Genomic DNA, 22666 nt, shown 5'->3' with positions numbered 1-22666 from the left:
TCAGCCAAATCAGAGCTTTCCTATTTGCTTGTGTTTTTTTTAAACCAATGAGGAAGTGACTATGTCATGAGTGATGGGTCCCTTTATCTTAACTTCTAATAAAGTTGATAATTTTAAAATAGCAGCAGTTCTCTATGCTGGGTGATTCTTGGGTGCCTTGTAAAATATTGCTGCAGTGTTGCTTGTTTATGAGGCAGAATGGTATTATTTTTGAGAATTCTTGGAGAATAGGTGAGGGGCCAGAAGACTGGAGACAGGCAAATGTTGTCCCCATCTTCAAGAAGGGGAAAAAAAGAGGATCCAGGTAACTACTGACCCATCAGCTTGATGTCTATACCTGGAAAACTTTTAGAACAAATAATCAGTCAGTCAGTCCTGGAACATTTTGAAAGGACAGCTGTGATCCCTAAGAGCCAGCATGGGTTTCTCAAGAACAGATTATGTCAGACTAGCCTCATCTCTTCTTTAAAAAAATGTTACTACCTTGCTGGATCAGGAGAATGCTGTAGACATTTCAACAGGTTGAAATTAAATCAGAAGAGTTTCTGGCTCAACATTAGGAAGAACTTCCAGATAGTTAGATTGGTTCCTCAGTGGAACAGGCTTTCTTGGGAAGTGATGGGCTCTCCTTCTTTGGAGATTTTTAAACAGAGGCTAGATGGCTGTCTGACAGCAATGCTGATTCTGTGAATTAGGCTGATCATGAGAAGGAGGGGGCAAGAAGGGTTGCATCAGTGCTTATAGTTCTCATGGCCCTTTCTTACACACCCAGGGAAATGCTGATTACCGCTTTAAGGACAGTTTGGAATGTTTTCTCCAGGCCAGTTTGGCAAGGGAACCCTTTTTGCTGAAAAAAGAGTATCTAATTCACCATGGGAGACTTTACACACCAGTGTGCAATATGTAAGAATCAGTGTTGTATAGCAGTTAGAGAATCAGGCTAGGAACTGGGTGAATCTAGTCCAAAACTTTGAGCCAGTCTCACATACACTTAGGGCCAAACTAGATGAGACAAGAGGTTCATCCTGGGGGCAGCATCCATTTTGTAGAGTCAGATAATGCCTTATAAGAGCACTACAGGGGGCGCCATTTTGGTTGGAACCACAGCAGAATGAGGAGGCACTTCTGCATTCCCCCCCCCCATAATTTTTTGACCCAAATTGCACCAAGCAAATTGGTAAATAATGCAACCAAGTGCCATTTTGGTTTGGAAAAATGTAATGGGAGAAGGAGCCCATCTTCCCCCACACACACCTCTGACAAAATGGAGGTACATCCCAGGGGTGAATCCAGCAACAGCATCTCATCTAGTTTGGCCCTTAGCTTGGCTTTGCTGAAGGAATGGTTGTGAGGACATAGTGAGGGAGTAAAGGAGGTGTGTGACAAAAATGTGATAGTTAAAAAAATAATGTATACTTAAACAGAGCTGTAAATTATCTTTCTAACCATTTGAGCTCTGTATCTGGCTTAACTGTTAAGCAGGGCGAATGCATTTTAACTAGTTTTTTTATTGATCTGACAGGTTCTGGAAGGAAAGCCTATTTATGTGGACTGCTATGGGAATCTGGCCCCTCTGACGAAAGGAGGACAACAGCTTGTATTTAATTTTTATGCTTTCAAAGAAAACAGACTGCCATTTTCTATCAAGGTAATGGTAAAGCTGCTGGTGAAGTGACACTGAGAAAATGTTGTCTCCTTGTGATAATGTGGAACCCATTCAATGGAAACATTGGCTGTTATTGTTGCTGATTATTTCAATCAAGTGTCAGTAATTTATTTATTTATTTTATTCAATTTTTAGCCTGCTCTTCCCGTAGAACAGGCTCAGCCCTGTTCAAAGCCCTGTCAGCTCAGGCGGTTTTCAACAATCCATAGACGTGCAGGACAGATAGTACATTGATGTGCTTGCCAGGGCCTCTGCTGTGTTTTCACATATCCCTTCCAAAAAAGGGCCCTGACCTAGATGGCCCTGGATAGCCCAGTCTCATCCGATCTTGGAAGTTCAGCAGGGTTAGTACGTGGATGAGAGACCCCGAAGGAAGTGCGAGATCGCCATGCAGACGCAGCCAATGGCAAACCACCTCTGTTCCTCTCTTGCATTGAAAACCCTATAGGGTCTCCCCAAGTCAGCTGCCACTTGATGGCACTTTGTATCCTCTCCAGGATGGGAACTAATATAGCTGGTGGCCACATTGCACCGCTGCCCAGTTGCGTTCCTTTAAACACCGCCAACGCACACACCACAATTTACCCAGCTTCATCTGGTTTTATTTGCAATTATATTTCATGTGGTATTTCATCAACTACTGTGAGAGCTGCACAAACAGATTATGCATCGCACTCTTAGGTTCAAATGGGTCTCCTGTTTGAATGGTTGGGTTTCTGTTTGCTTGATTTGAATAATTTCACTAAACTGTTATTTCAGTCATGCAGACATCTTGGGTATGAGGGTGCTTGGATTGCTCTCAGGGCTGTCCAGAGCCTCCGGGGATCTCAGATTAAGATTTATTGGGGGGCCTCCCCTCACACAATCCTATAGTCTTGTTCACAAGTTACGGTAAACACACATCCAACCTGTGTACAGTATACATTTGATTTTTCTTTATGTGTGTATTCATGGTTTTAAAATGTGATATCATTATGTACATTTTAATTTGTTAGCCACCTTGGTGGCCCATGTGAGTGCAGAAAGGAAGGATATAAAATTATTGTTGTTATTATTATTATTATTTTAGCCTGTACTGCTAAATATGTGATACAAACCACACATTTCTCCTAGTATTGGACCCTGGTTTGGTCCCCAAATTAAATGCACATTGGCTCTTAGGTACAGACAAATGCATGTGTGATGAACAGATTAGGTTCCACCTCTCCCTAAAAGCGACCAATGGGAGCTGACGGAATGTTGGTGGGAGGGACAGTTGAAAACAGCCGTTAGTTCGGTTGAGAGAAGGCGTCTGCCTGGTTGAAGCATCTGTCAGAAGAGCAGCTCAACGCTGACTGGGAAAAGAACAGCCTTGTGACAAAGGATTCCAAATGTCTGAATAAGGAAATCCTTCAAAATTACATCTGAAAAGAAACTTTGTAACCTCTATCTTTAATGTTATGTCCAAACCATAACAACACTTTACTCCCTGTTCGTTTAACCCTGTAGGCCGGATATGTATAGTCTCAAGGAAAGAGGCACACAAAGACAAGCTAAGATCTTGGTCTATATATGAATACAGGGCTTTTTTTGTAGCAGGAACTCCTTTACATATTAGGCCACACACACCTGATGCAGCCAATCCTGCAAGAGCTTACAGGGCTCTTAGTACAGGGCCTACGGTAAGCTCCAGGAGGGTTGGCTACATCAGGGGAGTGTGGCCTAATATGCAAAGGAATTCCTGCTACAAAAAAAGCCCTGTATAAATATATATTTGTGAATGAAAGTGCCTTTAAGTCACTTATGGCAACACTGTAAGATTTTCAAGGAAAGAGACCTTCAGAGGTGGTTTGCCATTGCTTGCCTCTGCATCACAATACTGGTATTCCTTGGAGGTCTCCCATTCAAATACTAACCAAAGCCAGCCCTGGTTAGCTTCCAAAATCTGATGAGATCAGCCTAGCCTGGACTATATATTAGAATGTGAATAAATGATGGCAGTATTGGAGTCTCTAGCCTCGATGATTCTGTGGCGTGTCTGAATGAGGGGTGATTATTAAAAAGGACTGGGCTGCCCTGTCTGGTGATATCTCTGTGAGTGAGAGAGAGGACCTGGAATGTGAAATGGTCATGGCTTTCTACATGTTTTAAAAGAGGCAAGACGAATGCTGAGATGGGACTACCTGACTTATCTGTAACTCTGAACCTGTGTAACAGAAAGTGTGGAGGATGGCAGGAACTCTGAATGAGTGAAAAGAGGTGTTACAGTGTGAACAGGGCTACTATGAAAGCAAATTGCATGATATGATATGCCCAGCTCTGTAGAAGAAGACGAAGCGAAGAAGAGATTGGATTTATACCCCGCCCATCACTACCCAAAGGAGTCTCAGAGCGGTTTGCAATCTCCTTTCCCTTCCCCTCCCCACAACAGACACCCTGTGAGGCAGGTGGGGCTGAGAGAGCTCTCCCAGAACTGCTCTTGAGCAGAACAGCTCTGAGAGAGTTATGACTGACCCAAGGCCACTCCAGCAGCTGCATGTGGAGGAGTGGGGAATCAAAGCCAGTTCTCCCAGATAAGAGTCTGTGCACTTAACCACTACACCAAACTGGCGCTCAGGGTGATCAGCACCTTCTACAATTTTTTCCCCTTTCTCTCCTCTCAGCAGCCCAGATTTTTCTCTATCCTTGTTTATGACATCCTGTAACTGAAGCTTAATCTTTAAGGCATAATCTGTAGATGGATCAGGATCCAAGTTTGGGGAAATTGTTTCTGAGCAAAACATTTGAACAGGCAGTCTTCATTCACTTTCCCATCACCTGGTTCAAAAATCTCCTCTTTTGGTATTTTTAAAAAATTCCAATTAAATGTAATGCATAACACACACGCGCGTGCACACACACACCCCCAAAAAACTTCTAAGACCAACCTGAGGACATTTGTTTATTTACAGATTAGAGACACCAGCCAAGAACCCTGTGGTCGCTTATCCTTTTTGAAAGAACCAAAGACTACAAAAGGTCTCCCACAAACAGCCGTTTGCAACCTAAACATCACTCTGCCAGCACACAAAAAGGTATGGCTTCCAAGATTTGTTTAATTTCAGTGGATGGATCTTTTTTTTGAGGAGGGGGGGAAGTATTTTAGTTTTTGGTTTTATTTTATTATTTTATTTTTTATTTCTGCTAATTAGAATGAAACATAGGAAACGGGAATGCCTTACAGTCGGATTAAGCTTGTTTTATGTCTGATTGTTTCCATGTATGCAGAAAGCTTTTGAAGTTGATTGTTAGCTGTGCTGTTCAGTTTCTATGATTTACTTCTTTATGGATGGGGGATTCTGTGTTTGCAGCTCACGCTTCAGCTTGCGGTTCATAGATATTTTATGCTTTTAGTAGCGTCATGCGTTGATTTGCATTCGATGTATTTTCTGTTGACATTTTGGATTTGCTTTGCGTTATAAATTAGCTTTGCTTTTTTTTTTTGTGCACCCTTACTCGGTCCTTTTCATATCCTGATATTCTTTTCCCTGCTGCCCATTATAATACTCCTTGTCTCTGCAATGCATCTTGGGACCCAAAGGAAACAGAGTCAGATCAAGATGATGAGGTAATACAAACACTGTCTTTTTATCATTCTATCCGAATTCATGCCAGTAAAAGAAATACATTTATGATATCTCTAAATTAGGATTGCAAAACTTGCCAAAGATATGAGTTTTATATGCTTTGTTGTTGAATACCAACACAGCAGGCCATCAAATAAACCTTAAGATCACATGTTGTGGGTAGGACAATATGGACATGATACTTCTACTTCTCCATTTTGAATCCTGTGACACTCTTCATCAAGTCTTCCTCCAGCAGAAAAAGACTTCCTTCAACACAAAAGGACATTCCTTGTTCAGAGGAAGCTGTCCTTCAGCAGAAAAAGTCATTTTCCACCAGACAAAGTCCTCGTCCATGAATCTTTTTCTGTTGAAGGAAGACTTAGCCAGAAGAGTGTCATAGGTCCAACTTCCCGGAAGGCATAGGAACCAACCCTGACCAATTCCCCAGTAGGCTTGTTCTGGCATGGGACCTCTTTCCCCCCCGACACTTCTGTCCAATTTCGCAAAAGCTGCTACAGGGCTGCAACTCACCTCACCTCTTTCCCGCGGCAAGCAAGATCCTCTGAAAACTGGTTTCAGCTTGCCCTGGGAAAGAGGTGGGGTGAGTCGCAGCCCCACAGCAGCTTGTGTGAAATCGGATGGAAGCGTCAGGGGGAGGGGAGAGCTCTGACACCAGAGCAAGTCTAGTGGGGAATCGGTCCCGGTGTGTGCAGCTTATAAAAAACTGCACATCTGGGAGGGATTCCCTAATTCTTTCTCTACCCCCTCCCCTGTCTCCCACCAGCCTTCAGTCAAAGGTGCTCTCAGTAGACTAAGCACATGGCTAATGTGCTTTGTCCTTTCCAGCCAAGGGTTATCCTTTCACACCATGCATAGGGGGTGTCCAGAAGCTCCTCTCCCAGGCACCAGATTACAGCTCTTGGTGAGAGAAGCTTCCAGTCAAAGGCCAGGAGAGGAGAAGACCACTGTACACCTCTGTGGAGTGTGGAAGGGTCTCCTTTCCAAACCATGTGGGATTGGCAGATCGGGAATGTTGTTATGCACCTAGCTGGGGCCCCCGCAGAGGATGGTTTCAATAGATCGGCTGTGGAAATAACCTCCTGGCTTGTGATGCTCTGCAAGTCAGATCAGGGTACTATAGCAGATAAATGGAGCTGAAGATGAATGAATGGGGAAATGTACCTGATACCATCTGGCCCATATTTATTAGTCTTGTGATTTCTGGCCAGGACCTAGCAAACATCTAATCACTCTTTTCTCATAATAAAGCAAGCATTAATTCATTTCATGGTTCGGATGTAGGTTTTCCAACTGCCTGGAGGGGAAAAAAATCTTGCCCCTTTAATAGAAACTTCATGTTATCACCAGTAGATGTTATTTACCTCCACACCATGGAAAAGCTTTGCTACCCATTTCCACACATTAAGCCTTTTTTAAGGAGACAGAACACGTTTTCTCCAGGCCTGCTAAGAACCCTAGTTGGATTCAGATGTGCTCTTTTTGAATGTGAGGGGTTGGCTTTATGCTCATAAGAGGGCTATCCTTCACTCAGAGCAGAGCTTTGCATACAGAAATTGAAACTAAATCCACCTGTTTTCCAGCAGAATTGCAAACCCTCTTATAAAGGCATGAGAATTTCTAGGAACCTGAATATTTTAGCGCTGCACAAACTAGTCTACAAACTCTTGCCCAAGTGTATGTGGAACGAAACCAGCAGGTGTTCTGTTCACAGTTTTTTGGATCTAACCTTATAAATGTTAGGGCCCCCCCACCCCCCCAAAAAATCCTCTTTAGTAACAGGAGCAGAGTGACCAAACCACACTGCACCAATAACTAAAGAGGAAATGGAGGGGCTTGACAGTGTTCCTCCCCTGCGCACCCAAGCCAGCACAAACTGTCAAGATGTAGATTCGGGTCGGTCTGAAGCAGCAGAACAAAGTGTGAGTCCAGTGGCGCCTTGAAGACCAACCAAGTTTTATTCACAGTGTAAGCTTTCATGGGTAAGCACACTTCGTCAGATACATTGAAACAGTTTCCTTAAGCCTTACTTATAGGGGGTCTTATAGCCTTAAATGGCCACTGGACTCAAACTTTGTTCTGTCAAGATCTAGGAAATCACTAGGTCAGGATATTTCACAGCCGTGCAGCAATCCCCAAGGCTATTGCACGGTCAAAGCTCCTGGCCGGAAGCTGCAAGTCTATGAACACCTTTACAGCAGTAGTGAGAGGTGAATCAGCACAATAGCGATTATGGCTTGCACCTACCGCCTCTGGTATGTTTCGGGCTGATTTGTTCATTATGGCCATAGTGTAAAAACAAATTAAGGTATGATTCAGCATGTTCAATTACTGGTGATCTTGGAACGGGGAGAATGAAGCATCTACTCAGCTCTCTCACTCAAATTCAATTGAATGTGCTTCCATTTGTCGGGTCTCTACCCTTAGGCATGGAGCAATCCAATACACGATACGAGTTTTCTAATGTCCATAAATTTCAAACTGACTTTTTTTAAAAAAATTGTTGGGGTTACAAAATAACTCAGAATATTTACATTCAGTCCTGAAGGCTTAGCTTCAAAGCATAACAGTAGAAGGCCCTGAATGAATTTCTCAACTCTGCAAGGTGTTCCCACTTAGCAGTTGCCTTCTAATCTGCATCTCCGCATTTGTGCATATTAAAACAAGAAACCCTTCCATGCCTTTTTTTTGTCCTTTATGTATTCACTTTAACGTAGGTGTACCTTGTGATTTATGTGCTTTCATGGCAAGTTCATTTCGGGAGGAGCACTTTGGCCTCGGTTCTAGCCTTATTAATGTTCTACATGTGTTAACTGTAGCCTTGTGTGTGGACGCTCTCATTTGTTAACCCAAATGATCGCTCTAATGATAATGCTGCTATATGGTTGAGATGGATAAGCTAAGGGGTATTCTCATAACAATACTATATAGCAAAAAAATGTACTCTTTCATGTCCATTGAGCTAGGACATCTAGCAGAGTCCTATAGTGGGGGGGACTGGTTTTGGTGTTACACTTTACTGACAATATATGTGTCTTCAAAATATGTGCCAGTGTCACTCAAGAATGGATATATACTTGTCTGTTTTATGTTAAGAGGTTGATATTCTCAGAGCTTTTTTTTGTAGCAGGAACTCCTTTGGATATTAGGCCACGCCCCCCTGATGTAGCCAATCCTCCAAGAGTTTACAGTAGGCCCTGTAAGAAGAACCCTGTAAGCTCTTGGAGGATTGGCTACATCAGGGGTGTGTAGCCTAATATGCAAAAGAGTTCCTGCTACAGAAAAAGCCCTGGATATGCTCCTGTATTCTACCTGGATTGAAATTGGCACTCTGAACTCCTCCCCATGCCTCCCTCACACCCTTCATCACTGGTGGAAGGTAATATGAGCTGAAGAACTCCTGTTTTGCTTGAGCACAAGGCATGTCTGATCTTGTGATATAGAACCAGTTGTCTCAAGGGGTCAGATAGATCCCACATCCAAATTAACATGCAACTCTCATAGTTCACTCACTATCTTCTAGGGGGTTGTTTGTAGCAGGAACTCCTTTGCATATTAGTCTACACACCCCTGATGTAGTTTACAGTAGGCCCTGTAAGAAGAGCCCTGTAAGCTCTTGGAAGATTGGCTACATAAGAGGGGTGTGGCATAATATGCAAAAGAGTTCCTGCTACAAAAAAAAAGCCCTGCTACCTTCTATCTGTGATAAGAGAAGGGCTGGACTGTGTTCTCTCTTGAGTCCATTTCCAACCTCAACCATAACTCAGATCCTGGGGGAAAGCAGCACCGGATGAGGTGCTGACGTGCATCTTATAACTTATCATTTTCTTTCCCCCCTCAAGCATACACTTATAATGAAACAGACACCTTTATATCCATTCTTCAATGACAACGTGGATCTTAAGGTACATGTTTCAAATAGGTGCCAGTAGGGTGCAACCTCAGGACTGGCCATGAGTAACCGAGGGATATCTGAGGGAAGATTTGAGCTCACGAGGGAAGGTGAAATGACTGAAAGAAAAATTAAAACCTTTTTGTTTTGGACTGTAAATTAAATCCAGACTAGAGGTGCATGCATTGTTGGGCCTCAGGTCAGTCCAGTCTTTCAGAATAGCCTGTCATGCTTAGAAACATCCCTGTTTAGTTTTTTTGAGGTAAATCCATAGCCCTTCTTACTTGAAATGTGTACTGTTCAATATATAGCTAACTCTCCACAAGATCTAAGGTGTGATGGGGAGCATGGGTAGTTTTTTATTATTATTGTGAATGAGTCGCTCGTGTCATTCTTTCTGCTCGGATATTCAGACATTTTGAATCAGAAGCAATGCCCAAAGTTCCCTGTTTAGTTTCAAAACAGATGTTTCCAACTTAGAAATTAAGCAGGAAATTTCAGACACTGTTTCAGAACCGAACTGTCCAGAAGTACACTCCTAATTTGATCGGTATTTGGGAAAATACAGGATGCAAATAGAACAAAACACCTTGCTCTAGATGGTAACTGTGTCACTGAAGGTACCAAAAATAAGTATGTTTTGTTACAGACGGAGAAAACAGACCGGCGCCAGAATTTTGTCTCCCTTGCTTTACGTAAGCGCTACAGCTATCTGACTGAACCTGGAATGAGTGAGTTTCTTAACAAATTTACTAATACCATAAACCACTGTTTCACAAGAAGAGACATTTTTTCTATAAACGTTGTATTTTGGTGTCATTTTTGGGGGGAAAAAATCCTGATCCAATACTCTAATTATCCGTGAGCTCTTTTTGAGCGCAGACCACCTGAAAAATTCAGGCACAGGAAACTGCATGTCCTCCACAGAATAAAAGGATGATTAGTGCAAAATCTCTAATTTGTGTTAACATAGCAAAAAAAAGAAGACAGGCTGTTCTGCTACACGTTTAAAAAGACAAGGTGGTTCAATCTGTTGCAAAAATTAATGCAGGAGGTGATGTTGACAGGCAAAACTCATAGATTATGTGTGAGCGAGCATGGAAGAGAACTACCTGCACAAAAGCTGTCACTTTAAACTTCAGTTTCTAATGCAGCAGTTCTTGCTGCCAAACATGCAATTCTGCCAGAGATGCCGCCTTTTAAAAGGCCCTATCCTACTTTATTTGAAATTCTTTCATATATGAAGTCAGCTTATATGTTATATTTATGATGGCGTCATCTTTTTCACTCATAAGAGCTATTCATTCATGCGAACAATGTATCATTATAGCCAGTAGCTCGCAGATTTTCCATGGGCACTTTTACACAGCACTTAGCACAGTATCATGTGCTCTCAAACATGCACCGGAGATCATGAAAGCAGCTGCAGCTCGAGATCAAAATATCTCAGCTCTGTGAGCTGCTGGTACACCTGTCATATTGTCATGTTTTAGACTGGGGCGGGTCTTCTGGGGAAGAAACAACGACATGGAGACTTGAGCGCAGGAGCATTTCTTACAATATTGGAGCACTGTGGGTGGTTCTCTCCAGTGATAACTTCTATGCTGCTGTTGTAACATTAGAATATGGAACTCAAGCGGATGTCATTGAAAGATGTTATTCAATGGCTAATGGCTGTCCATTTATTCAGGAGCTCTTCTTAGCCTTGACAAATTGGGGGGATTCGCGGCAAATGTCAGTCTTTCTCCCAAGGGTAGAGCAGGTATTTCCTGTGCCTGCCTTCAAAGAAAGTCAACTACTTCCTCAGTCATATTGGCCAACTTCTCCCATGTGATCTCCAGGGCTTTTTTTGAGCAGGAACACACAGGAACGCAGTTCCGGCCGGCTTGGCATCAGTGTGTGTGTGGCCTAATAAGCAAATGAGTCCCTGTGGGGCTTTTCCAACAAAAAGTCCTGTGTGAAACAATGGTGAGATCAGGGGGTGTGGCCTAATGTGCAAATGAGTTTCTGCGGGGCTTCTTCAACAAAAAAAGCCCTGGTGATCGGCGTGTTTGAAAGGCAGTGAGAAACACCCACAAGCAAGTGGCATGCATCCTGTTGCTGTAACATAAGAAAGGGGGCCTTTAGTTGTCAAGAGAGTACTAAATTGGCCTACATATTCCCATGTTGGGAGGGGGGTGGGGATACAGGAACACCGTTCCAGCTGACTTGGCATGGGGGGTGGCCTAATATGCAAATGAGTTCCTGTTGTTCTGCAAAAAAAGTCCTGAGCAACACTAGGATATTATCTCAGATCTTCATATCTGACAGATCTGATCATCAACTATTCTTATTTTCATGCAGTGTTTTAATGCTGATTGGTTTTGTGGCATTTTAGCCAGGTGTTTCAGATTATTGGGCAATAAAAACAACACTCAGAAATGTACACAGAGGGGATGGGCGGGGAAGGCTTGTGATACCCCTCTAGATTCACAAAAGTCTGTTTTGGGGCTGTTTCTTGGCTCCTAATGTAGTAAAGGCAAATATTTTCCACTGCCTGGAAAATTCATAGTTAAGTTGCTTGCTGGATTTGTCACTTCATTAGAGCTTGATGATAGGGTTTACACTCAGTATCCCCGTGACATTTATAGATACAAAATGTTCTGAGGCATTGCTTCCTCCAAAATCACTAGCATTATTGTTTTTTCATCTTTGAAACTGAAATGACAGGAATTCTGGGCAGTTGATTCTGATAAATCACTGTGATAGAATTGAATGATTGGTTCAGTGGCGCATTAACAGCTCATTCACAAGCTGATGAGCTGATCATGACCAATTTTTTTCCTCCTATTGGCAGTCATTTATTGAAAGGTCAGGGAGACTCCACACACAAAACCAGAAGACTGAGCTAATTGGGTAATTGCAATTGGCTTGTAAAAACATAGTAATAAGAATCTACTCTGTACACGCAAACCATGGAAGTTTTATTTCCCTGTGTGGCTATTTGCCTGCAGGTGGTTTCAGAATCGCGTTGTTTGCAAAGAACAACTTAGGCTGATTCATGGAGCATCCAGATCAATCTTTTACAGTTTTTCCCCCAGCTTTGAACACTTGACATCCACACCATGCTGAGTCAGAAAGCTTTTGAAACTCCCCTCAGTTCAAAAGCAGTTTGCTTAGTCTAATGTTCCCTCTAAGTCTTGTGAGCAAAAATTCTACTTTGTGAGCTACTGACATTAAAGTTGTGAACTACTGCATCAATTAGTGTGCTCTGGGGCCATTTTTCCTGAGCTAAGACAAAAATGTGTGAGCCAGATGCTAAAAAACTGTGAGCTAGCTCCTGCTAACTCAGCTTTGAGGGAACACTGGTTTGCTATAAGGCAAAGAGGGAGCAGTTCTAGCCAGAGCAAGTCCACTTGTGTTTATGGCACTAGTTTCACATCTCTTTGGATTTTTGGCTGTAATTATGACTGATTCCCCACTAGCCTTGTTCCAGTCTCATTGCTCCTTTTCCTGTGGCGCTTCTGCTGGACTTCACACAAGCTGCTTTGGGGCAGCAAGTTGGCCCACCTCTTTTCAAGTTCCTTCCGCGGCAGGCAGGATCCTCTGAAAACTAGTTTCTGCCTGCCATGGAGGGAACTTGAAAAGAGGCGAGGCAACTCGCTGCCTTGGGGCATCATATGCGAAATCCAGCAGAAGCACCGTGGGGAACGGAGCAACGAGACCTGAACAAGGCTAGTGGGGAATTGGTCAATGTCTTTCTTTTTTTAAAGTAAATCTTATGTCAAAGCAAAGAAATGAGATACTAATGTGGATTGGGGGAAAAGGTCTTGTAGAAATACCTCCTTTTAGGTGAAAGCGTAGGGACAGTTCTTATGGTTCACTAGCAGTATGGTTGCCACTCCCCTGTGGATTCATCCCCTGCTCCTTTGGTAGAGTGTCACGTGGAATAAGACAGTGATGTAGTTACATCTCCTTGCATGTGATTATTATTCCCATTGGAAGCAGGAAAGTAATGATCTCTGTTCTCCCCATGTGATCTTGTAATGCCGGCCAAAGCAATATGGGACGGCAGATCATTTAATGCAAAACCGAAAGCTAGCCTTCTCACTCGCACAAGCTGGAATATTACTTCATTTTATTTTTGCATATTTCTTTCTCTTGCAGAGGTTGCAATAATAGGACGTGGGATCTAACATTCTTTTATTGCAGTGCAGGAAGCATTCATCACAGCATTATTTTTCCCCTCATCTATATGTTCATCCAGCATGTTTATAATATATTAACTGTCCATTGTACAATGAACAGCTCTTAGAAAAGCATGTATGTTCGCATTACTTTATTAGGATAATACAAGTTGTACATTGATTCTTTCACAGTGAATTATTGGTCGTCTAAAAACGGACCAAACTGGTTTGAAATATTATCAACATAACTTCAAAGAAAGGTGTGGAGAGAAGGTATTTTAGTTCCAGTTATAACTTCCCAATGAAGAGCTTGTGCCTTCAAGTTTTTTTAATTTATTTATTTATTTTAACCATTTAATCATTCGTCATGAAGGAACTCTGCCTGGTTCAATCAGTAGAGTGGTAGCCCTTCCCCTCCACCTTCTGTGCTCTCCAGAGGACATGTGAACCAAGTTCCATTCACACAGTTTCTTTCTCAATTGAAAACTGGGGAAGAAATTGTGTTAATGGAGCTCTGTGTGATCAGCAGTCAGTGGGTGGAAAGGCCAGGCTCGCATATTCTTCGAAGCATGTAGTGGAGGAGAGGGGCAACCCACCATTCCCATCCTGTGAGGACCACCACTAATATCATATGAACTGAGGCTCTGAATTTCATTCTCGTATTGAAAGATATTGATGTTATGGCTTCCCTGCCTGGACCATAACATGACAGCTCCAGCCAGCAGCTCCAAACTATGAGAGTCTCCACTTGATCTGAGGAACCTGTGATAACTGGGCATTTTGAGAATGCCCACAGTTTGCCGATTTGTCTTTGCCAGGTTGTCATTGTGATCTACATTGTTACCTTTTGAGTTCGCCAAAGTTGAATAGGTCTTCCTTTGAATTGCTATGCAAAGTGCCCTCAAAAGGTACCAAGACACTACATCTTGTAGAAAAAGTGTACTCTTCTTCTAAAATGCCTTCTGTGGAAAGATTTTTTTGAACATTTTGCAGTATTCTGCATAGTACACCATGCAAACTGTTTTATTCCATGTGCTTGTTCTGACATGACAAACCGTGCATGAAGAAAGTTTACGAAACAAAAGTTTTGGTTGCTTTGCTTGCTCACTTTCCCCCCATTAATTGTATTTCCCATTTTTTATGTATGACAAATGCTTCTTAAAGTCATTTCATGTGATTTTTTGTTTTCGTTTTTAAGTTTGACCTAGTTAAAGGAATATCGCATGAAAAAGACAAGAAATGCAAAACGAGATTTCTTTTTTCCCCCTTTTAATCCTTGAGTCAGAAAAAGTTCTTGCTCTTATTGGCTTTGTGAGCGTGAAGCATATCTGAAATGTGCATGGGAGAGAGAGATATGGACTTTTTTCCCTGTTGCTTCACAGTTTGCACATCTATTGCCTGTCACTTTAAAGATATTTTTGGGTGCTGCATGAAATAGTTTTGAGTGGTTTTCTAAGCAGACTTTAGCTACTCAATATCATTTGCACAAGTTTTCTACTGTTTTGTGTAGGTTTTAACTATACAGCATATGAACCATTCTGCTAAAGGATAGAATGATAGAAATTTTCCTGCAAACAATTGCGAGTAATTGCACAAATCAAATGCATATCAATAACAGGCAAAAAAAAAAGAGAGAGAGAGCGCGAACGGAGATTAAAATTGCAAATCTAACACATCAGAAAGTCAATAGGAAGTAAGAGAAGAATTTTTGGTTGCAACTATTACTTTGGACCATAACGGACTCCTTCTTAGTGTTTTCTGTTCTTCACATTGTTTGCAGACTTGGTTGCCTTGAGCTTTTTTCTGTCTTTCATTTCATCTTGCCTTTTTTCCCCCCATTTCCTTCTTTCTTTCTCCATTTTGGATCATCCATAAATTATGTGGCTTGCTTCTATTTTCCCCCCTTCCTGTTCAGCTGTTCATTTTTACCTACTCCATCCTAACTCATACAAACAGTTGTTACTTGCTTTTTTGTAATATTACAACGTTTACTGACCAATTTTTCCCTTCTCTGGTCTCTCTGTTTTTTCAATCACTTTTGTTGATTTTTTTTTACGTTTGATTTTTCATTTGATTTAACAATTTAAGAAACAGTTGAACGAAGTGCAGGAGCTGCAAGACCCCTACCTGCTACCTATTCATACAAGCCATTCTTTTCAGCAAGACCATATCAGTCATGGACCACAGCTCCAATCACAGTGCCTGGACAAAGCAAATCCGGCTTCACTTCCTTATCAAGCTCTTCCTCTAACACTCCAACAGCTTCCCCATTAAAATCAATATGGTCTGTTTCTTCTGCTTCACCTATAAAATCCACGTTAGGAGCCTCTACTACATCTTCGGTTAAATCTGTTAGCGATGTAGCTTCTCCGATTAGATCATTTCGGACAATGGCCTCGCCAATAAAAACCGTGATCTCATCATCTCCGTATAATATCCAAGTCTCTTCTGGTTCCTTCATCAGAGCTCCTGCAGTAACAGAAGGCACTAGTTTGAAAGGGCTGGCATCCAATTCCGCTTTCCCCTCTCGGACATCTCCAGTGACTACAGCTGGGTCTCTTTTGGAGAGATCATCCATTACCATGACGCCTCCAGCATCTCCCAAATCGAACATTAACATGTACTCTTCGAGTTTGCCATTTAAATCAATCATCACATCAGCATCACCGCTTTTATCTTCACCTTTAAAATCAGTGGTGTCTCCTGCTAAGTCAGCAGTTAATGCTGTTTCATCCTCTAAAGTCACGATGGCTTCATCCCTCTCATCCCCTGCGAAACACATAGTCGGGCATACAGAAATAGCCATGGTTAATGGGTCCATATCACCTTTGAAATATCCGTCCCCTGCCAGTTTAATCAATGGATCCAAAGCCACATTTCAAGACAAGATCACTGCAGCAGCCAGTTCTGCGAGTTGTGCTGTTAATGCAGCCACCGATACAGTTGAGAAAATGTTTCCAACTACTACGACAATGCCATTTTCTCCACTCAGGTCGCTTGTGTCTTCGAGTCCATCAGCCTTTCAGTCAATAAGAACTTCTTCTGCAGGTGCACTATACACATCTCTTGGGTCAATATCAGCAACTACCTCGTCAGTTACTTCATCAACAATCACAGTGCCAGTATATTCTGTAGTCAATGTTTTGTCTGAACCAGCACTAAAGAAGCTCCCAGAGTCCTCTTCCCTTACAAAATCGGCAGCTGCGTTGTTATCGCCTGTTAAAACATTGACTACAGAGACACGCACCCAGCCTCACTTTAACCGAAACTTATCTCCTATAAAATCATCCTTGTTTTTAGCACCCTCTGCTCTTAAGTTGTCCGCACCATCTTCTTTATCCTCTAGTCAGGAGATATTAAAAGATGTGGCTGAGATGAAAGAGGACCTAATAAGAATGACAGCAATATTGCAGACAGATGTAATGGAGGAAAAGGCATTCCAGCCAGAACTAACAAAAGAGGGTAGAATAGATGATGAAGAACCTTTTAAAATTGTTGAGAAAGTAAAAGAGGACTTAGTAAAAGTTAGTGAGATACTGAAAAAAGATGTGTGTTTAGAAAATAAAGGATCCGCCAAGCTATCAAAAAATGATAAAGGACACTCATCTGAGGATGAATGGGTAGAGTTCAGTGCAGATGAGATTGATGAAGCAAGAAGGCAGCCCATGATATATCCTCCTATAACTATTCCTGAGAAAATGCAAATTAAAGCAAAGGCCGTATCTGAAAAAGATTATAACTTGAGTAAAGTAATTGATTATTTGACCAATGACATTGGGAGTTCTTCACTGGCAAGCTTAAAGTACAAATTTGAAGAGGGGAAACGAGAAGGTGAAGAGAGACAAAAACGAGTTTTAAAACCAGCCACAGCTTTACAAGAACATAAGCTTAAAATGCCTCCAGCCTCCATGAGGCCTTCTACTTCAGAAAAGGAGTTGTGCAAAATCGCTGATTCCTATTTTGGAACAGATACCATTTTAGAGTCTCCAGATGACTTTTCCCAACATGACCAAGATAAAAGTCCATTGTCTGACAGTGGCTTTGAAACAAGAAGCGAGAAAACACCTTCAGCCCCACAAAGTGCAGAGAGCACAGGGCCGAAACCGCTTTTCCACGATGTCCCCATCCCTCCTGTCATTACAGAAACGAGAACTGAAGTGGTTCACGTTATTCGTAGCTATGAACCCTCTTCGGAAGAGGTTCCTGAACCACAGGCAGAAGAGCCACCATCAACAAAAGTGGAACCCACTCTTATGGAGCTAGAGCCCAGGTCAAATGGTGGATCTATCAAAGAAAAAGTGAAAGCATTTCAGTTGCAAGCTAATAGCGAAGATGATGACCACAAGTGTGTTCTTGGGAAAGGTGTCCGTGTGAAAGAAGAGACTCATATCACTACCACAACTAGAATGGTATACCACAAGCCTCCATGCCCTGAGAATGCTTCAGAAAGAATTGAGGAAACAATGTCTGTTCATGATATAATGAAAGCTTTTCAGTCAGGACGTGATCCTTCCAAAGAACTGGCAGGTCTGTTTGAACATAAGTCTTCGGTAGCACCAGATGTTAGCAAGTCAACTGAAATTTCACCACAACATGCAGAGAAGGACAGCAAAATGAAACCCAAACTGGAGCGTATAATAGAGGTCCATATTGAAAAAGGTAATGAGGCTGAACCTACTGAAGTCATTATTAGAGAAACAAAAAAACATCCAGAGAAAGAAATGTATGTTTATCAGAAAGACTTACCCCGGGTTGATTTGGAAAAGCACGATGCTCTTCCTTGTTCAGATGAACAAGGTCAGCAAGAAGAAGAAGAGCTTACAGCTGAAGAGTCACTTCCTTCTTATCTGGAATCTTCTAGAGTAAATACTCCTGTGTCTCAGGAAGAAGACAGTCGCCCTAGTTCTGCCCAACTTATGTCTGATGACTCGTACAAAGCACTGAAGCTTTTGAGCCAGCACTCAGTAGAGTACCATGATGATGAGTTGTCAGAACTAAGAGGGGAGTCATACAGGTTTGCTGAGAAAATGCTTCTCTCAGAAAAGCTAGATGTGTCTCACTCTGATACTGAGGAATCAGTTACTGACCATGTTCTACCCCTTAGCTCAGACTTGCAGGGGCCTGATAAGCGATGCAAAGTAGCTACAGCCCCCACAAAAGAAATCCTCACCAAAATCTCTAAAGATATATCAGAAAACGGTGTAGGTAAAATGTCCAAAGATGATCATTATGATAAAGTGACAGTGTTACATTATACCGGAGATGTTAGTAGCCCCAAGCAAGCCATGTGGATGCGGTTTACTGAGAACAGATTAGACAGAGGTAGAGAAAAGTTGATTTATGAAGACAGGGTGGACAGGACTGTTAAGGAAGCAGAAGAGAAGCTGACGGAAGTATCACAGTTCTTCCGGGACAAAACAGAAAAACTGAACGATGAACTCCAGTCTCCGGAGAAGAAGCAACAGAAAAGAAATGGGAAAGGAACAGGCCGCAGTTCAGCCCATAGCAGCCCTGAAAAAGTGACAGTGACTGAGCTGCCGGGTTCAAAGGATGACTGGAGTAAAGGAGGGTTGTATGGCCATGAGGGAAAGTGCTTTCCCAAACCTGATGAAAGAAGAGCAGCTAGTTTGCCCAGCAGCCCTGAGAGAAGGGCTCTCTCACAGCAAACTGAAGACTGTAAGCAGTCGTTGGAGCACAAAGGAATTGCTCAGAAGAGTAAAACCCCCGAGTCTTCACCGACTGGCTTTCAACTGAAGCAATCCAAACTCAGTTCTATTAGGCTGAAGTTTGAACAGAGCATAGGCTCTAAGAGTAAGGAGCTGCCACAAGATGATAAAAAGCAGGACACTCAGTCTAGAATCCCGGTGAAAAAGTTACAAGACAGCAAACTCCCAGTTTACCAATTTTATGCAAGAGAAAAGCACGCAAAAGAGATAGACCTCGCTGATGGAAACATAACACTTCAGAGAGAAGCGTCCGCTGTCAAATTAAAAGATGGCATCCTGAGCAAAGGGAAAGCTATGGAAGATGCTGCTGCTTCAGAAGTACTAAAACACAGGACTGAAACGCTAAGTAAAGCTGTTACAGATGGTTTTTCAGACCAGAAGGTGAAAGGTCTGTCATACAGTTTGAGCTCAGACACTCCACTATCGAAGGGGAATTGGGATAAAAAGATCTATAGAACGTGGGAAAGTCCCGGAACATCGACTCATAAAACACAAAAAGAAAAACTTTCCCATGTCCTTATTCAAGATGTAGTGAAAGAAAATCACATCGCCCACCCTGAGGCTAAAGACATGGGCAAAGCTGGTGAATTTATCACTGTGACAGAACATGAGCACAAAGTGTCCACAAATGGATCACGTTCGAAGGAGGTGAAGGAAATGACTGTTAACTCTCCCTCCAAAAAGGTCCTGTATAGAGAATTCCTGGTCAGAGAAGGGGAATGCCCCAGTGAAGTGATGGATAGAACTTCCAAGAAAAAGGAACCATTAACTACATCCCACATCCCAATCAGGATTTCAGAAGAAAAAAGAATGTTATCAGTTAACATTCCTGATAGCATTCACGAGCAGTCAAAAAACACAGCCCGCGAACTGCCAGCTAAACTGTCCCATGCCAGTATAGCTAAGGAAAAAGATGACAGACAGTTTGATTATTCAGAGCAAGATAAAAATAGGCACTCAGAGTTCAGTAAGGTGAGCAGTAAGCAACATGGTTACACTGAGTTAAGTCCTCTTGCGGAGGATGCAGAGCTATCTCCTAGTAAATCACCGGATTCTTTAGAAATTAGCCCAGGGAAAGAGACTGCTTCAAGGGACTTTGACTCAAATCATTATGCTAATATGGGGAAATCTGGCCCCTTAGCTGCTGCAGCTGAGGGTACAAAAGAGATAAAAACTTTACCAGTTTATGTCAGCTTTGTTCAAGTAGGGAGGCAGTATGAAAAGGAGGTGCAGCAAGGAACTGTTAAAAAAATTGTAAGTCAGGAGTGTAAGACTGTGCAAGAGACAAGGGGGGGCTTTTATACCACCAGGCAGCAAAAACAACTTCCTTCTCCGCAGGGTAGTCCAGAAGATGACACGTTAGAACAGGTGTCCTTTATAGATAGCTCTGGGAAAAGTCCATTGACCCCTGAAACACCAAGCTCAGAGGAAGTCAGCTATGAGTTTACCTCTAAAACTCCTGACTCGCTAATAGCTTTTATACCAGGCAAACCCAGTCCTATCCCTGAGGTTTCTGAAGAGTCAGAAGAGGAAGCAGAGGTTAAATCAACCTCTGTAAAACAGATTACTGTGGAGGCACCAAAACCAGACAGAGTGTTGCCCAATAACCTAGACAGAGATTCTAATAAAAGGCCAAAGGGGAACAGGGTTGCTTACATTGAATTCCCACCTCCTCCTCCATTAGATGCTGATCAAACCGAATCAGAAAAGCAGCACCACTCTTCTGAGAGCGAGATGGAGATGATAGAAGTAAACCTGCAAGATGAGCATGACAAATGTCAGCTGGCTGAGCCAGTCATAAGGGTACAGCCACCTTCTCCTGTGCCGCCAGGAGAAGATGTCAGTGACTCCAGTGACGATGAATCCCTGTATCAGCCCATACCAATTAAAAAGTACATGTTTAAATTAAATGACATTGAAGAGGGCCAGAAAGAAGCCTTGAAGCATAAGTCATCCGAAAAGAAGGAAGCTGGGAAGCCGAATGAATTTGATCTTGGCATTGATTCCCCCCAGAATGATAATGCGCAAAATGGGAACAATGACCAGTCTGTCACTGAGTGTTCCATTGCAACCACTGCAGAATTCTCCCATGATACAGATGCAACTGAAATTGATTCTCTCGATGGCTATGATCTCCAGGATGAAGATGATGGCTTAACCGAGAGTGATTCTAAACTTGCAGGTCCAGCAGTAGAAACCAAAAAGGACATATGGGCTACAGAGGGTATCTTGAAACAGACTGATCGGTGCTTTAGCCAAAGTAAGCTGGAAGTTATTGAGGAAGAAGGGAAAATTGGTGCAGAAGAAAGCAAGCCTTTATCAAAATGCCCAGCTTCTGAAAAAATTGCAGATAAGACTGAGCAGAAGTCAGGGGCCCAGTTTTTTACTTTGGAAGGCAGACACCCTGACAGGACTGTGTTTCCTGACTCTTATTTCAGTTACAAAGTAGATGAAGAGTTTGCAACACCTTTTAAGACAGTAGCTACTAAAAGTCTAGATTTTGACCCTTGGTCCAATAACCGTGGGGATGATGAAGTTTTTGAGTCTAAATCAAGGGATGATGAGGCTAAGCCCTTTGGCCTGGGAGTAGAAGATAGATCTCAAGCGACAACACCTGATACGACTCCAGCCAGAACTCCAACAGACGAAAGTACACCAACTAGTGAGCCCAACCCCTTCCCATTTCATGAAGGGAAGATGTTTGAGATGACTCGCAGTGGCGCAATTGACATGAGCAAGAGGGATTTTGTTGAAGAAAGACTCCAATTTTTTCAGATTGGTGAGCATACTTCTGAAGGGAAGTCAGGGGACAAGGGGGAAGGGGATAAAAATAAAGTCACTGCCATCACACAACCACAGTCAGGGAACAAAACGGTAGAAAAAACTCTAGAGGGAGACGTAGAGACACCAGCAGTTGAACATAAGCTCATCACCCAGGCCGGTGGAGATTGTACAGAAGCAACACCGGGTAGTAGCTCACTGGAGAAATCATCAACAGCTGTTAATGCTTCTAAAATTGATCCCAAATTGCGCACACCTATTAAAATGGGGATTTCTGCTTCTACTATGACGCTGAAGAAAGATGGCCCTGGAGAAGTTACAGATAAGGTAGACTCTGTGATGTCAGGTGTTCAGGGGTTAGAGTGTGAAGCCATAGCAGAGGGTACGAGTACAGCTTTGCTTAGCCAGACAAATGGTAGGGAAGCAGAAAAGCATGATTTCCAAAAAGATAATTTTAATAACAACAACAATTTGGATCCACCCACTACACCTACTAATAGCGTTACCTGTAAAATAGTGCTAAATGAACATTTTGAGCCCAAGCATCCCACACAGAAAGTTAATCAAACGAAAAACACGTCAGGAAATGGTAAAGGTGTGACACAAGGACACTGTAAGCAAAAAACACACGGAGAACAGCAGAAATCATCAGAGCCTCTAGGGAATAGAGCAAGATCAAAACTTCCCATAAAGGCTACCTCAGCAAAAGAAGCCATCCCACATACCAGTAGCCAGGCCGGCAGAGTGACTAAAGTCAGACAGGAGAGTAAACTTGACAAAAGGAAACAGAATAGCTCTCCTGCACATGTAGAAGTAAGGTCTAAGATTCC

At 42.5% G+C, this 22666-nt stretch overlaps 1 protein-coding gene across 1 annotated transcript in view; it reads left to right on the top strand.

Annotated features, from left to right (window-relative positions):
• The window catches only part of ANK3 (ankyrin 3), a 353466-nt gene that overhangs the window by 300111 nt on the left and 30689 nt on the right, over nucleotides 1-22666 (top strand). Inside the window, 5 exon segments of the mRNA XM_060242643.1 lie at nucleotides 1523-1648; nucleotides 4597-4719; nucleotides 5226-5252; nucleotides 9813-9894; nucleotides 15418-22666. The exon segment at nucleotides 15418-22666 is cut by the window's right edge and continues 467 nt beyond it. Of these exon segments, the coding sequence (XP_060098626.1) occupies nucleotides 1523-1648; nucleotides 4597-4719; nucleotides 5226-5252; nucleotides 9813-9894; nucleotides 15418-22666 (7607 nt within the window).

The sequence above is a fragment of the Heteronotia binoei genome, chromosome 6, assembly GCF_032191835.1.
Source record: "Heteronotia binoei isolate CCM8104 ecotype False Entrance Well chromosome 6, APGP_CSIRO_Hbin_v1, whole genome shotgun sequence".
Taxonomy (NCBI): Eukaryota; Metazoa; Chordata; class Lepidosauria; order Squamata; family Gekkonidae; genus Heteronotia; species Heteronotia binoei.
The sequence above is the reverse complement of the archived record's forward strand: the minus strand, read 5'-3'. Positions and strand labels throughout refer to the sequence as shown.